Below are 15,527 nucleotides of genomic sequence, written 5' to 3'. Positions count from 1 at the left end.
ACACAAACAATAGAGGAAATCAACTTAAACAAGGGATTTATGATTGTGTTGTGTTGCGGGATTGCTGAATTATGTAAAATTGGGCCACAGGAAATTCTGATATGAAAGGAATAATGGTCTTTTCGTTATACTGACTATTAAGAAATTGAATAGAACCTAGATGGATAATAGTCCAGGCCTGTTTTTTTAATGTATGTTTTTAACGATCTTTGCAGCAGTGTGTGCCAAGTCTTTGAAAGTTTCTGTTACTCGAGTGTGGAGGGAGGGTTAGGTCACTCTTGTGAGAGCAAGCATCAGTTCACCATGTATGCTGCTAGAAGCTCACTGCAGGTAAGGACTAAATTTCTTCAGTGGTCTGAGAAAGCCATGCCATGAAATTAAAAAACGGAGTGAAAGGATGACTGGAAAGTACCTAAAGCTTGTGATATTTAAAGAGTGTTCTGCACTGCTGAGCAGAATTAAAGACTGGGAGGGTGTTCAAGCAGGGCACGAGAAGCTTGTAGAATTGAAATCTACTTTTCTTGTATTGTAAAGGGATTTTTAGAAAGACATTAAAAAAACTAATGAAGATTCAGGACTAGTTGAATAGGTAGAGAAATCACTTTGAAATCCAGATTTTCTTAGTTCAGGTTTCATCTGGGAAGAATTGCACCCAAGGGAAGAAACATAAAATGAAAGGTAATCCTTCATTTGGCACGGTTAGTTTCTTAACTGCAATTACAACACCCCTGCTATTTTAATTCACCTAAATTTATTACATTAAACATACCCTTATCCATCTGTGTGCATTTCACACACTTTTATTTTACTGTTTCCATTGTACATTTGTAAGCAGATGTGTCAATAGATAGGTAAGTACCTGGAAAGGCTTACTGTTGCTGTTGGCTACTGGGAAGGGGTAGCAAGCAGCACTCTCTGTGAGGCCAGACCAGAAAAACATATTTGTGAGCAAATTGCAGATGAGTACAAATGCAGCAGCCTGATCTATTGATTGGAAATGCCAGCTTCTCTCAGTAGTCAAGCCCACTCCACAAATCTTTAATGTTTTTCCTTTCCTTTTTTTCTCTCTTTTCTTTGAGTCTGCTCTGCTTTTTAAGCACGCAGAACTTCCAACAAACCACATACACCTTGGAGCCTGAAAACAAAAAGGAGCCTTGAGATGTGTTCTGATCTCTGGGGATCTAATTAATTTACTGATAGCAGCAAGTGCTCTTACAGCCTGAGCTCATTTCAGATGTGTCACATCATTTTACTAAACACATTTTCTTTGTTACACTTAGTAGCCCCTAATAAATGAGCTGTACATTCTAATTTCTTATTTATTAAAACCACCTACAGATTTTTTTTTTGTTTAATTATAGCATTTTGTACTTTCCTGAAATTCAAGTGCTTTTCTGTTTAACTAATGGTGTTAATGAATGATACACATGCAACTCCTAAAAGGACGTTGTCACAGCAAGCTGGTGCCTTTTTTCTTAGGATGTCAACTCTGATGACAGGTGGCAAAATTAAGGGTTTTTTCTGTACACCCTAGTACATCAGGAGAAAACCTGAATACATCCTGTTGACTTTCCAGGGCTAAGCAAGAGAAAAGATCTGTTGAGGACACTGAGCAGAAACCCTCTCCAGCAAGACATCAACTTGGAAAATTAACTACCTGTTTCAATCTTTTTGGTTAAAACCAATAGGAAGGTTATAATGAAAAAAAAACTCTTGTAGGGTTCTGATTCCTTTTATTCCAGTGTGACTTCTACAACAAGCTGTTACAGCAAAAACTTGAAGCACTCATTCAATTCTTTCTGGTGTGAAGCATCAAGCACTTTCAAGATGTCCTTAGTACACAATTCTGATAAGTGACTTCTTAAGTGACTGTTTTCTTCTGAAGGTTGTGCTGAGCAGCCGCACACCAGGCTGAAGGTGCCAGTTGGTAGCTTTTCTTTATTTTATGGGGCATCAAGCAGCATCGTGTTTGTCAAACACCTACGAAAGCCAACAGTGGAGGTGGGGCTCAAGCTGTGGTGTCCTCACTCAGCTCCAAGCAAGGGTGGCAGAACACCCAGGACCAGTAGCAAGGCTAAGATTTTGCCATCGTCTTGGCTTGTATTGCTGCGTGATGATTGATTTACCTAATGTGGCATGGCTTTGGCAAGTGTGAGGGAAGCTTGGCACTTTCAAAAAGCAACTGGAGGAACAGAGAAGCCTTTTATTGTAGGGTTTGGGGTTTTTTTGATGCAGATTGTGCAGTGCTTATCCTCACTTTTAGCAGCTCAAGATCAGCTTCACGCAACAGTTTACACTTGCACTACTGTTGGACTTGAGGCAATTATTCCTGGAAGTTACTCCAAATAGCAGGGGCAAATAATTGAGAGCTAGGAGAAAGATACTGTGATGTTTAAAAGTAGTCCAGCATTTTTCTTTTGCAAGCTTTCTTTTGCAATAATTACTTTTCTCTTTGTGAAAATATACATGATTCTGGGTGTTCTTGCCCAAGATCCTTCCTAATTCCCTTGTGGGGTCGCTCCCAAGGATTAAACATGCCTCGCAGAGCAGCATTTGCCTGAGAGACAGGGCTCAAGCTTCTGCGCTGCCTACCCAGGAGCCTTCTCAGGTGTGACCCCGGGAGTCAGGCTGGCTGCTTAGCTCAGCTGTGGCTGTCCCATGTTCTCCTTCCTGGTCTGCTTGCAGTGTGAAAGCAACTCAGACCTGGGTCTGAACCTCAGGTTTTGCACACTAGAAGCTTACATAAAAGATTTTGTTCTGCAGTTATTTATGACTGACATCACCATGGTGCTATCATCATCTTGGATTGTGTCAGCCATCTAAACTCAGACCAGCCTTTAGCATTTGTGAAAATGTACTGAGGGGTCACAATAGCAGTGTTTAAGAGGTTCTAGATAGTTAAGTTCTCACATAAGAAATTAAGTTTCTACATCTCAGTAGTTTCCTATTATTACAAATGCTCTTGTGTGATAGGTACTAGTCTATTCTTTTTTTCTTTTACTTTTTTTTTTTATTGCAAACCAGCCATTTTGGTACAGTGTAATTTCAGTGTATGCCTACCTGTTCACACCAGAAAGCACATGCTTACAGCACACTTAATTTTTATTTCTGCTGGTAATTAGGGATGAAAATTCATCTTGCTTCTGTTCTTTTCTATTAGGAATAGAACAAAAATGTTACCTAAAAATCAGTGTTAAAAAAATTTAAAGCCAGAATCAAAGCTGTGATGTTGTCTCAAGAAATGCAGGAGAGTGTTTTAATACATATTTAAGTGAGTAGAAGTAAGGTGGAAAATTCTGTTAAAAATACCTTTTTTTTCATGGATCTTGCTGATACAAGCTTTCCAATGCTTCCTATGTATAAAATCCTCTTCTGTTGCATAGGATTATATTTGTAATTGTATAGCCTAATATTTTTATGCTGGGTAGGTGAATTGAGAAATACAATCAAAACCTTTGCACCCCTTTTCCCCTGAAGCTAAGTTTTCAGGCTAGTGCCCACCGTGGGCCAGTGGCTGGAGTAGTCCAACCCCATGGCATGGTTGCCATTCATCAGCCATTAGGCCCAACTCATGCTGGAAGGTGTCCGTAGGTGCAGGGCTGAGCTCGGGAAGCTGTGTGTGGCACTGCTCTCACAGACTGCTGTACATGTATGCAGTGCTGGTGGGAGCAAAGGCAGAAGTGAAAGTATGTGCTTAAAAAACAGGATATTAGGAATTTTACAGTTAGGGTCTACTCTCAATCCTCCTGGGTGTCCCTCTTGTGCTCCTCCCATATTGCCACTACCCGTTCATGATCTCAGGTTTTTCCTGCCCTCTTTCCCTGAGCAGTTCTCTGTGTTGTCCTCTGCTCAATTTGTGCTCTCTCCTCAGAATAAGAGGGACTTGTCAGGGAACAGGTTACAATATGGGACTTCAATTTTGTGTCCAGTTTCAGTCTTCAGCTATGAAGAAAAAGAAAACCCACAGTCCATGGTGCCTCACTCAGGTTCTCCTGGCTGCAAAAACTCCTGATAAGATTTCTGCTCTTTGAGGCTGCACTTTTAGCTCATTAACACTGTCTGCTGCATCTTCTCCCATACTTCGTGTGCTGCTTGTGTGGTTCGTGGGACGGCTCAGACCCGTGGACTGCATTTGATAGTCATGGGCTTTGACTTCTGCCTGGCTTTAGGACTCAAACTGGCTGGTGAGGGGAGTTGGTTCCCCTCAGGAGGTTGGATTTTCTGTCATCTCCTCAGTATCAAGCTATGGTCTGCCCTTTGTAGCTCTCTGACGTCAGAGTGTAACATATTTTCAGTATTTCATAGTGAGTTCATTTGGGGATCTTCCAATACTTCCTTGAGCTGTTTTTTTGTTTCAGTTTGCGGTGGTGACCTTGTCCTCTTCCAAGGACTCAGCTGCCAGTTTTTTTGTGTTTGATGTACAGCATCAGAGAAACAACTTTCTCTCCCACAGTTGTACCTTCCTTCACAAACACCAAGCAGTTAAAACCAACTTTGGTTTCATGTTTTCTATCGAGAGCAACATTCCCCACATTTCACTGCTCCCATCTCACAATTTGGTGCTTCCCGCAGGCCTGGCTGTATTTTGGGTCTGCTGCCAACTGGCTATGAGCAAGGATGACTTCACTGCACCCCGCGTGGACTCTCTGATGGGTACAGGGTTTTAACATGTGCTCCTGGCTCCCTCTCTGCCACCCTACTGCATCCACAAAGGTCTTATTCCCTTCAGAGCATCATGCCTCTGCCATGTCCTTACCTTAACTCATTTTCTTTCAGCCTTCTGAAAGGCTTCAGGCTTTTATGTTGGAATAAGGAAGCATAATAGTTTCAGGTTTTTTAAGTACATCCGTCCAGTTCACTATCCCTTAGTATACTTAAACCACCTGCTTTTATATGCCAGACAGCTCTGTTGAAGCATCTACACCAGTAACTAAATGGCCAGTTGAAGGCCAGATGTACCATTTAGCATCATGGTCATAGGCAAAGAAGTAGCTAATGGAATCAGGCAGGTAATCAGATGCATGGTGGGAGGGCGGTGAACATCTGAAGTTGAACTTTTGAATTGCCGAGCTGCAACCAGCACAGACTGACTGTAAATTTTGGGTAATGCCCAGGCTAAATGAGTGTTACATCCTGAATCCTCCAGTTAGTAACAAGCCATGAGAGAGAGTCAGCAGCTGGGAAGCTGGTCGTGTGGTGCACTTCTGCAGAGAGACTGCGTGGATTGGGAAAGAATTTCAGGAGAGAAGGGGTGTCCAGAAAGGCAGTGCCCTTGGACAGAAGAAGGGTGCCTGGAAGAAGGACGGTGTGGATCCCGGAAGAGTGGGCAGATCCTGGAGATCAGGGACACAAACACCAGGGGATGCCCGGAGAGCCCAGTCAGTTTTGCCAGGCACTGAGGCCGGCAATGTCTGGTAACAGCGAGCCGCGGCGGGGCAGAAACCTCCACGACTGTCCGCCCCATCTTCCCGCGGGGAAGGGCAGTCAGGCCCTGCCCGAGGCCGCAGTGCCCGAGGAGCACGTGCGTGAGCAGCACGGGTAACCCGTGGGCAGCGGGCGCCTGTCCCACCGGCTGGCCTGGGCCTGGCTGGCCGCGAGGGACTCGCTGTGCCGGCGGCCCTCGCGCCTGTGGGCTGAAAGCGCGTATGTATGTCCGCCAGCCGGTCAGGGTCTGTTGTGCCAGCGGGGCCCCGCCGGGGATTTGGTGTGCTTGCAAGCCTCCAGCACATCCCAGTATCCAGCCTGGCAGCGGGCTGGCGTTTCCCTTGCTCCCACCCCTGGCAGTCACCAGCTCTGGCCCGCTCCGACCACACAAAGCAGCTGCAGGCCTGTGGCAGCTGGTCAGTGGGCTTCAGCTGCTTCATGCTGCCCCAGCACTTAGGCATGTGTCACAAGATCTCTTCGTGTAGGTTTTTGTTTGTTTGTTTGTTTGTTTTAATTTTCCTACGTTTATAAGTAGATTTTAAATGATAAACAGAAATTTTTGTACATTGAAGAGATGATTAGAGCTAAGACTGAGAGTGTTTATCAGAAAAAACACGGTCGGGAATTCATAACTACCCCCAAAACAAATGTTTGGCAACGCTAAGAAAGTAAGTATTTAACATTAGATGTTAAATCTAAACACAGCAAAGCATGAAAACGTAAGCAGTTTCAGCTCTAGACTGTGATGTCACCATGAGGAAGAAAAAATTTTTTCAAGACTCACCTTACTTGTCACCAAGAATGAGAAAACCCAACAGTAATTAGGATGCTGTGGACCTTGGATGGTGACTGCAGACAGATTTAGAGGTATTTGGACATAAAAATACAGATGGAATTGGTCTGGAGATACGTATCAAATGAGCCTAAACATGACAAGGGTGGATGCATGCAGGCAGTGGTGGTTCCTGAGTGCTAAGGCTGAGCAAAGGTATCTGTAAGCACATATCCAGTGTCAGACAAATTAGGACTAGCTCTGCTTGTTTGTGTCAATAAATGTGCACAACTTCTGAGCCATAAACCTTTTATTTGCATATAGTAAATCCTAGTAAAACCCTCATTAAGCTTATTAGGCTTGAAATAATGTGGGAGTGTGTAAACAAAATAGTACTTCCTTTCCTGGGTTTGAGGTTTACAACCATTGCCATTTCTAGTAAAAAAAAAATCATATGTTCATCATACTGATATTTAGTGGCTTCATGAGTACTTTGAGGTAGGTCCCTAATACGTGTAGAGACTCATTACTGGGACAGTTTTTCATTGTCACTTAAGTGCACTTAAAAACCTGTTTGCACTAGAGTTGTTCTTTTCTCTAGGAGCAACCTGAAGTTCACAGGCATGAGATATTACTTGCAAAATTAGCATCCTTAAATTTAGGCAACAAAAGGTGCTCATGGAAAAAGAGGGAGAAAGAAAGGTACGCTGGCCATCTTCAGCATGAAATTGGGTTCTGCTGCAACATTTGTTACTGACTTCAGGCATGCATACATCTATTTAATCATTTAATTATATCTGAAACAGCTGGAAAGAATGTAAAAAACATGGCAAGTTGGTAGCTTGTTTTTTTTTCCCCACCCTATGTCTTACAAGAGTGAATCAAGATGAAGCTAGTAGCAGCTCCTAGCAGTCAGACCACGTCCCCTGTGTAGAGCTTTCTGTCAAGGAGAGGACCCCTTGCCCACTGCCACCTCCTCGGAAGATGCAGAGCGGCTCTTCCTGCTCTCATGGCATCAGGAGGAGCTCGATCAAGAGCTGGACCTGATGCCCACCTCATCCCCTGTTCCGCAGCCACACTTCTTACTTTTCCCAGTCCAGAGGCAGAGCAGAGCTTACAGAGCAAAGTGAAACACACACAGAACGTTAATTCAAAAATAGAGGTTCAGTTAAAAAGTAGAATATTGATTAAAATAAACAAGGGGGCGGGGCTTGGAAAGCTGGAAGATTTTCCTGTGCCATTCACACATGTAAAATTTCAGGACTTTTTGTTGGGGCAACAAAACTATCTAACCAAAACTAGCTAAGTCATAGCCCTATCTAAGTCTTTGGCTGTCCTACATTTGTGTAGTTAGGAACCAGCTACATACTAGGTCTTAATTTCTCCTGCTTTCATTTTACAATCCCTAGTTGAAAATTATATAGAAAATGTTGTGTCTAAAACAACCGAAGTATTGACTGGGAGCAATATGAAATAATTCAGATGACATAATCCTGTTTTAAATACAATGTAATAAACCCACTATTACCTTTCAAAGGTATGAATTAATGTCTTGCTGAAATGACACAGTTAACGAAGCATATTGATTCTGTACAGCCTTTGAAACAGAAAAACTCCTTTTACTGCTTAACAGAAATGGAAGTCCTTTTCGTTTCCCTCTCAGGGATCCTGATGCACTCCAAAAAGTAGAATATTCATCTGGTTTTGTTCACACTTGAGAACAGACACCACAAACAGTTATATTAATGTAGTCAATCTTTCTAGCAATGTGTTATCAATTTTCAGGTGTTAATCAAAGAGATTGATATCATAGTAAAACTACAAGAAACATCAATACATTATTAAAGCACAGTGAAGCACCTATTCATAATTTTGTACACTCAACTTGGAATCCTGACTTGTCAGCGAATTCTTCAGCATCTTCAGGCAATACGCTCTTCTCTCCTGGTATTAGTGTATGAGCTAGTGTTTACTCAGGTGTCAATATGACTTAATTTTTATTTGTTGGATGTCAATTTTGTTTTGCTGTATGTTTCAATTAACAGGTGTGTATGTAATATAGACTGCAGTGGATACAGTTTTAATCCTGTATGTGCTTCTGATGGAAGTTCCTATAACAATCCATGCTTTGTTAGAGAAGCATCATGTCTGAGGCAAGAGCAGATTGACATCAGGCATCTTGGACACTGCTCAGGTAAGATTAATTTTGTTTTTCTGATAAATGTAAATTGTGACGTAAGTGGGATTGGTAGAGATTTCCCTCTTCCATTTTTGATCAGAAGTCACTGAGCCAGTTATCAGTGAACTCTGGGCCTGTATTTTAGAGTTTCCAACGCAGAGGTATGTTTACACTACATGCATACCTGCTGTATTTACATTACCTTTCTCTGGCTGCTGTTACCTGGAGAGACATCAAAAGCTCTTAGGAGAACCTAAGCAACAGTACAGTGGGTCTTAAGTAAGGGGGTGGTAAGAAGTAGGAGAGCAAAAGCAATACCATTCTGTGGGAAATGTTCCCTCTTGCTTCTGTGGGCTGTACAATGTGCTTCCAAGGTGAGCTGAGTTGGGGCCCGATTGCAGAGATACTTATCCATTTCCTTTTCCAGTGTTGGAATGGTCCACTGAACCCCTCTGTCTACTGCCTTGTAATTAATGATGTGCATGACTTTTCAGTTTTGAGGTCTTGCAGTTAGGACTTCCTCATGGAAATAACAGCCTTCCACCATCTCTTTGCCAGTTACGTCTAGATCTAGAACTTGGACAGTTCCAAAACTGAAACAGACTGTCACCAAAATAATCTAGGCCCATACCATGGAGAAGTTTTTAGTTCAAAACCTACAGCTTGAGGTGTGGATGCTGGGGTTACTGATTCTGTTACTGACCAGGTGTGCTACCACCCTGGTTGTATGGGAGGACAATGTGAGAATATGTCCAGTTTTACTGCAATTAAAACACGTCTTTGAATATTATTTTGGCTTCTCAATGACCTGTAGTTGTCTGGAAATAACCCTTCCCTAATAGCTGTCCATGCATGTATTTATCATCTAGAAACAGATGACACAAACGCAGTTGGAAAGAAAGAGGATGGCATGCAGTATCGGCCAGAGGTGAAAGGTACTATGCTGACTTTGTGCTGTTTGATTATGGTTTCACAAGATGAGAAAATAGAGCATGCAAGTCCCTTCTTGTCTGCCTTGCAGCTTTGATTTCTGTCTCAGAGACAGACCTGTGAATAGCTTCTTTCTTACAGCACGTTGCAAGGCTGGCAAGAAGGAGGTGTGTGTGATTTGTGAGTTTTGCTTGCTGTATTCCTGTAAGATGCCCAACTGCTCACCGCCCTGTGCACCAGTCACAGGACTAGACTCTCCCCAAGTGCTATGAAACAGACTTTACTGGAAAGTACCAAGCTGTGACATTCCTGATGAAATGACACAAGCTTCCGTCCTGTGAGCCCATCTTTTCTGTTAACTTCTGGGAAAAAAAAGGCAGATTCTATATTTGTTAGGATGTTTTAAAATGTTTTCAGTAAACTAATACGCTGAATCAAATTGGTTGAAAATGTTTTAGCTGTATGAACCTTACCTTACCTTTAATAACCTTGGTAGAAATGAAATAAGGCAGAGTTTCACTTTCTGCTCAGTTATTTTATGTGGTAGTAGCCCGTGTGTGTTAGGTGCATTCTCAGAACAAATATGCTTCTGCATGTCATGGCTCTTGCTCAAAGTGTTGCTGTTCAGGACAGAATGCCTCTGTCTTTTTCAAGTTACTGGGAAACAGCAGAAACCTTTCCTCCTTTTCTGTCAAATAATAGTAGCACTGTTTAGAATAGGAATAGGAATAGGATAGGATAGGATAGGATAGGATAGGATAGGATAGGATAGGATAGGATAGGATAGAATAGAATAGAATAGAATAGAATAGAATAGAATAGAATAGAATAGAATAGAATAGAATAGAATAGAATAGAATAGAATAGAATAGAATAGAATAGAATAGAATAGCATTTGGAAGGCATCTAAAACCATCATCTAGTCCAGTGACCTGCCTGTCTACTTCAGGGCTGACCAAGCTAAAGCATGTGATTAAGGATATTGTCCAAATACCTCTTAAACACTGACAGGCTTGGGGCATCGACCACCCCTCTAGGTTTGACCTAGTGTTTGTCCACCCTTTCAGTAAAGAAATGCTTCCTAAAGTTCAGTCTAAACCTCCCCTGACTGATGCAGCTTTGAACCATTTCCATGTCTCCTGTCACTGGAGCCCAGGGAGAAGAGCTCAGCACCTCCCTCTCCACGTCCCCTCCTCAGGAAGCTACAGAGAGCAATGAGGTCACCCCTCAGCCTCCTTTGATCCAAACTAGACAAATCCAAAGTCCTTAGATGCTCCTCATAGGACATTCCTTCCAGTCCTTTCACCAGCTTTGTTGCCCTCCTCTGGACACATTCAAGGACCTTCACATCCTTCTTAAATCGTGGGGCCCAGAACTGCACCGAGTACTCCAGGCGAGGCTGAATACAGCGGGACAATCATCTCTTGACCAGCTGGTGTTTGATGGATCCTCTTGTCTGCCAGGACACACTGCTGACACATTGAGCCTGATGTCGACCAGCACCCCCAGGTCCCTTTCTGAAGGGCTGCCCTCAAGCCATCGTCTCTCAATTTACATTTATGACTGGCATTACACTGTCCCAAGTGCAGAATCCAGCATTTGGACTTGTTAAATTTCATCCCATTAATTGCTGCCCAATGCTTCAATCTATCTACCCTTCTTGTCCAGAAGGATGCTGTGAGACATGGTATCAAAAGCCTTACTAAAGTCCAGAAAAGCTACATACACCCACCTTCATCCACTAAGCAGGTATATTGGGTTTGCATGTTTTGGCAGTGGGGGGACTACAGGGGTGGCTTCCATGAGAAGCTGCTAGAAGCTTTACCTACGTTTGATAGAACCAATACCAGCCAAGACAGACCAACCACTGGCCAAGGCTGAGTACCCACATGAGAGAGCAGGAATGGATAGTAGTCTGAAGGTTGTACTAAGCTCTTTAGTCTTGTGACATCCCTAATTCGGGCCCCAGGGAGGCAGCAGACTTCCCTGAAAAGTGGGTCTGGTGTGCAAATGGGTGCTTCCTTTCTGCCCAGGAGGGAATCACTAATGACCATAACTCACCGTTGTTTCTTCTCAATGGGGGTCTTAATGCAGGTTTTGTTGCAAGGGGTTGGTATCTTCTCTGTTAGCTCTGGTCTTCAGTTTTTTCTGTCATTATACTTGTTTTGCACTCCCATGGCCTCCCAGAGTAAACCAGTCCCACCATGGCTTTCAGCATTCCTTGTGTTCTTCTTGAAAAGCTGTTCAGTGCCAAAAAGCTCCATATATTTTTCTTTTTTAACAAATTCTCTTATTTTCACTCCATATGATGTACCAGTTGGAATGATTTAATGTCAATTTTCACTTAAATTATGAAGGCATAAAAGACACCAAATGGAATATACATCTTATTATGTGATGTAATGAAACACCACTTTTGGTTCCTATTCAGAAGAAGTTACAGCCTTTTATTCCTTGCATATAAATTGCCCTTGAAATCTAGTTAGTGGAAAAAACATTGTATGTAATTATTATTATTAGTGAGTATAGCTAGATCAATCTCAAGTTTGGCAAATGATATGCACGGAGGGAGTATGCCTTGTGCAAAATAATTGTTTTGAAATTTTTTAATGCAGTAGTCAGGTCTTTTTAGATAGTGAGAGCCTGAAATTAACTACTTTGAATGATTTTTTTCTTCCAGGTTAAGAGATCAGTCCATACTTCTATCTGTTTGCTTTTGCTTTAAATTCCTGTGAGTTGCTCTTGTCACACCATGTTCTCTGAATGTATAATACCTTCTAGTCTCTAGAACCACAGCCATGACAGTCTCCTTCTCCTGCAGTGCAAGTGGCTACCTAAAGATCAGAAAGGTCTCTTCTCCCAGATTCAGCTGGCTTGCTGGTTTTGTTGCACCAAGTTGATCATCAGGGTTTCAGGTTTTGTGCCTGCCCCTTCCTTCTGGTGAAGTATCTGTACACTTATATCCAGTTACTCTTTCAAGGCTCCTACACCAGTTAAATCTTTCACTTTGAAACTCTGAAGCAGTCTAGCAGGCCTCTCAGATTAAAAACAGATTCCTTTCAATAGGTGGGTAAATACCTGGTTTTACACTAACAATCACCTCCTGCATTTAACAACATCTCTTTGATTAATACAAGTTTTGCTTCCGACTTCGGTGGCCGTGGCTACCTGGCCGCCTTTCAGGGGATGCGTCTTCAACTGGGCCTCACATTCTGTATTAGTACATACATTAAAACCACACATGAGGCAGGTGTCTGAACAGACTAATATAATTGTGTGTAACTTATTAATAGCCTTTGATGAGGACCAGGTGTGACAGTAATTAACTGCTTAGAGGAGGAGGGGGGCAACAGTTTTGGGATGAGACATCCTCACTTTTCTCCTCTTTGACATGCCACATCATAGTCTATTCCATCAGGGCAGTGGTGGACATATCCTCAGTATTAGGTAATGTTCTTCCCTTATATAAGTCTTCTGTATCTTTGTAGCATAGTCTGAACCAACAGACTTATATCGAAAACCTCTAATAGTTAGATTTTATTTTATTCCTGGAACAAATTAGAAACCATTCCAGAAAATGTTCGGGGAAAACCTAAAACAGCAGCATACCTGCTTTTTCCTGTATAAATAAATTCTCTTTATTGCTGGTGTTATTTCAACTACCTGCAATTGTATAGGAGATTTCTTCTTCACAGTCCCTTTTTGCTTTGCACCTGCAGTTCACGATAATCTTGTATTTGTGACTCAATGGTCTGTTGCCATGGAAATGAACATAATTCCTCAATTACGCTCCCATCTTTAGATCCCTGCTCTTTAGAGAAGTTTATTGTGAAATACCAACTTCTGTGTTTAGGACTTGCTTACAGAAAAATTTTAGGGAAAGAATGATTAAAAATGTACGCCGCTTTAGATGGTTTTAGTCCCATGACAGAAGCACGGAGGCTGTTGAGGCAGAAGGGACTGCCTGCCCGTGCTGGGGCAACCAGGCCAGTAGCTAAGTGTCCATCAGCTGCTTGCTCACCCCCACCCCCAAGAGGATGGGGGAAAGAATCAGAAGAGCAAGCATGAGAAAAACCTGTTGGTCAAGGTAAAAGCAGTTTAAGAAGTGAAGGGAAGAATAAAATATAAAAAGCCCAAGTGATGCAAAAGCATCACTCACAACATCCCACCAGCAGACCGATGCCCACGTGGTCTCTGAACAACTGCCACCTTGGAAAGACCAAAACCCCAGTTTTTATTGCTGAGCATGATGTCATATGGTAGGGAATATCCCTTTGGTCAGTTGGAGTCAGCTGTGCTGGCTGTGTCTCCTCCCAGGCTCTTGCCCACCCCAGCCCACTTGCTGAGTGGAAGAACAGAGTGAAAAGCAGAGAAAGCCTTGAGGCTGTGGAACCACCCTTCAGCAACGGCCAAAGCACTGGTGTGTTATCAGCACTGTTTCAGCCAGGAATCTAAAGCACAGCACTGTATAGGCTGCTGTGAAGAAAGTTAACTCAATCCCAGCCAAAACCAGTACACTTCCCAGAGGAATGGGTATTTTAATCTCATTTCAATATTTTGTAGTTCCCTCTCCGTAGAAGTGTTTCTCTGAGGAAGTCCACTCTTGTAGTGTGTTTGATTTCAGCTGTAACAACTGGTGGTACCAGTCAGATCTGGGCTTTATCGAGTTGGTTTTTACCCAGTAATCATAAAATGTGCTTCAGCTTCTTTCTAACCTTTCAGGTATTTTTCCTCTGTTTAGACATGGGAGAGAGCTCTCTGTATCTATGTTTTTGCTCTTTGCCCCAATGCCACTGACAAAGCTTCTGCTGATCTTCATGCATTGGCTTGTTTCTGTCATGAATACTTTTCTCCTTTTGAGAAACCTGACATAAGAAGCATATTTAGATGTCTCTGAAAATCATTTTTCAGTGCACTACATCTCCGTAGGTGCCTCTGAAACTTCACCTTTAAGCCTTTGCTTTATTCTGTATTCCTTTATTCACTACAAGTTTTTAAGGATAGGCTGTTCTTGGTTGACATTTTTTAATGAATATCATACAGCCATTTATAATTGTTCATGTATATTTCTTTCCAAGATGCCAGTGATCAAAGAGAAGACATTTACATTGGAAACCACATACCTTGTTCAGAAAGCTTCAACGGCTACTGTATACATGGAAAATGTGAATTCATATATTCCACTCAGAAGGCTTCCTGCCGGTAAGTCTTGCATGCCTCCAAAACATCATTGGAATTGCTGTAAATCTTAATCAAACTGCTCTCTAGACGTAATTACAGCACGTATCAGTTTGCAGCTACCTGAGCAGTGGCACAGGAGCTGTATCCCTGTGCTGTGGGCAGCACCCAGCTGCTCCAGCCAGGTGGGAGATCATGCTCAGAGGAGAGGATCAGTCAGTCACGTCGGTCAGAAGCTGAGTCCCTCTGAGGAATGTGGCCTTAGTGTGGTCTTCTTGTTTTCAGCTGCTAAATCCTATCTAGAGAAAAAAACAAAATAAAACAAACAAACAAACAGAAAAAAAAACTGACAAAAAATTGCCTCTGCCTTGCATGGCTTCTCTGTATGACTGTGCTTTCCCCATTGACCTCTCAGTCTGTTCTTATATGATCTGTACATTTTATTGCTCCTGTCATAAACTCTCTCTAGAGTATCAATATCTTATTTTTAACATTTATTGCCCTTTTTCACATTAATAGGCTTTGTCTAGAGAGCATAAAATTGCAAAATATTCTTTAGGCCACACTTTTTGTCTACAGTATAATCCAGCAGCTCAATACACTCAGTATTAAGCCACTCAGTGTTTCCCAGGATATCTGAATGTTCCAGTTTATTTCCTTAGGTCCAAGATAATTTTTTTCTTCATGTTTCACCAACTAAATTCTGCAGCTTTGTCTTCCTCAAAAAATAATTTAAAAAGTTGTTTATAGAAGAAGGCCACTTCTTCTTAATAACATGTAATGCCCTACTTATTGGGAGGTTTCACTCCTGAACTTCTATCTTGCAAGCTTGTACTTTCAGATTAATGTGGTTGAAGATGCTATAACTCTTTGCTTTCTTTTGCTTTGGAAACTTCAGCTGTAAATCCATTAGATCCTATCACATTTTCTCCCTTGATCTTTATCGATTGAGGATATTTAGGGGTTTTGCACTGCCAAGATTTAAGGGTTTCCAGCCTGATCAGAGAGCAGGAAGCTCAAAAGGCAGAGCCAGTGTGGTTGTCA

At 42.2% G+C, this 15,527-nt stretch overlaps 1 protein-coding gene across 1 annotated transcript in view; it reads left to right on the top strand.

Moving 5' to 3' along the window:
* The window catches only part of TMEFF1 (transmembrane protein with EGF like and two follistatin like domains 1), a 126,272-nt gene that overhangs the window by 104,587 nt on the left and 6,158 nt on the right, over positions 1–15,527 (top strand). The window contains exons 6-8 of the mRNA XM_042798244.1: positions 8,242–8,390; positions 9,245–9,310; positions 14,384–14,507. Coding sequence (XP_042654178.1) covers positions 8,242–8,390; positions 9,245–9,310; positions 14,384–14,507 — 339 coding nt within the window. The remainder of the gene's footprint in view (positions 1–8,241; positions 8,391–9,244; positions 9,311–14,383; positions 14,508–15,527) is intronic.

Source organism: Tyto alba, unplaced genomic scaffold (assembly GCF_018691265.1).
Source record: "Tyto alba isolate M040663 unplaced genomic scaffold, T.alba_DEE_v4.0 Super-Scaffold_27, whole genome shotgun sequence".
Lineage (NCBI taxonomy): Eukaryota > Metazoa > Chordata > Aves > Strigiformes > Tytonidae > Tyto > Tyto alba.
The sequence above is the reverse complement of the archived record's forward strand: the minus strand, read 5'-3'. Positions and strand labels throughout refer to the sequence as shown.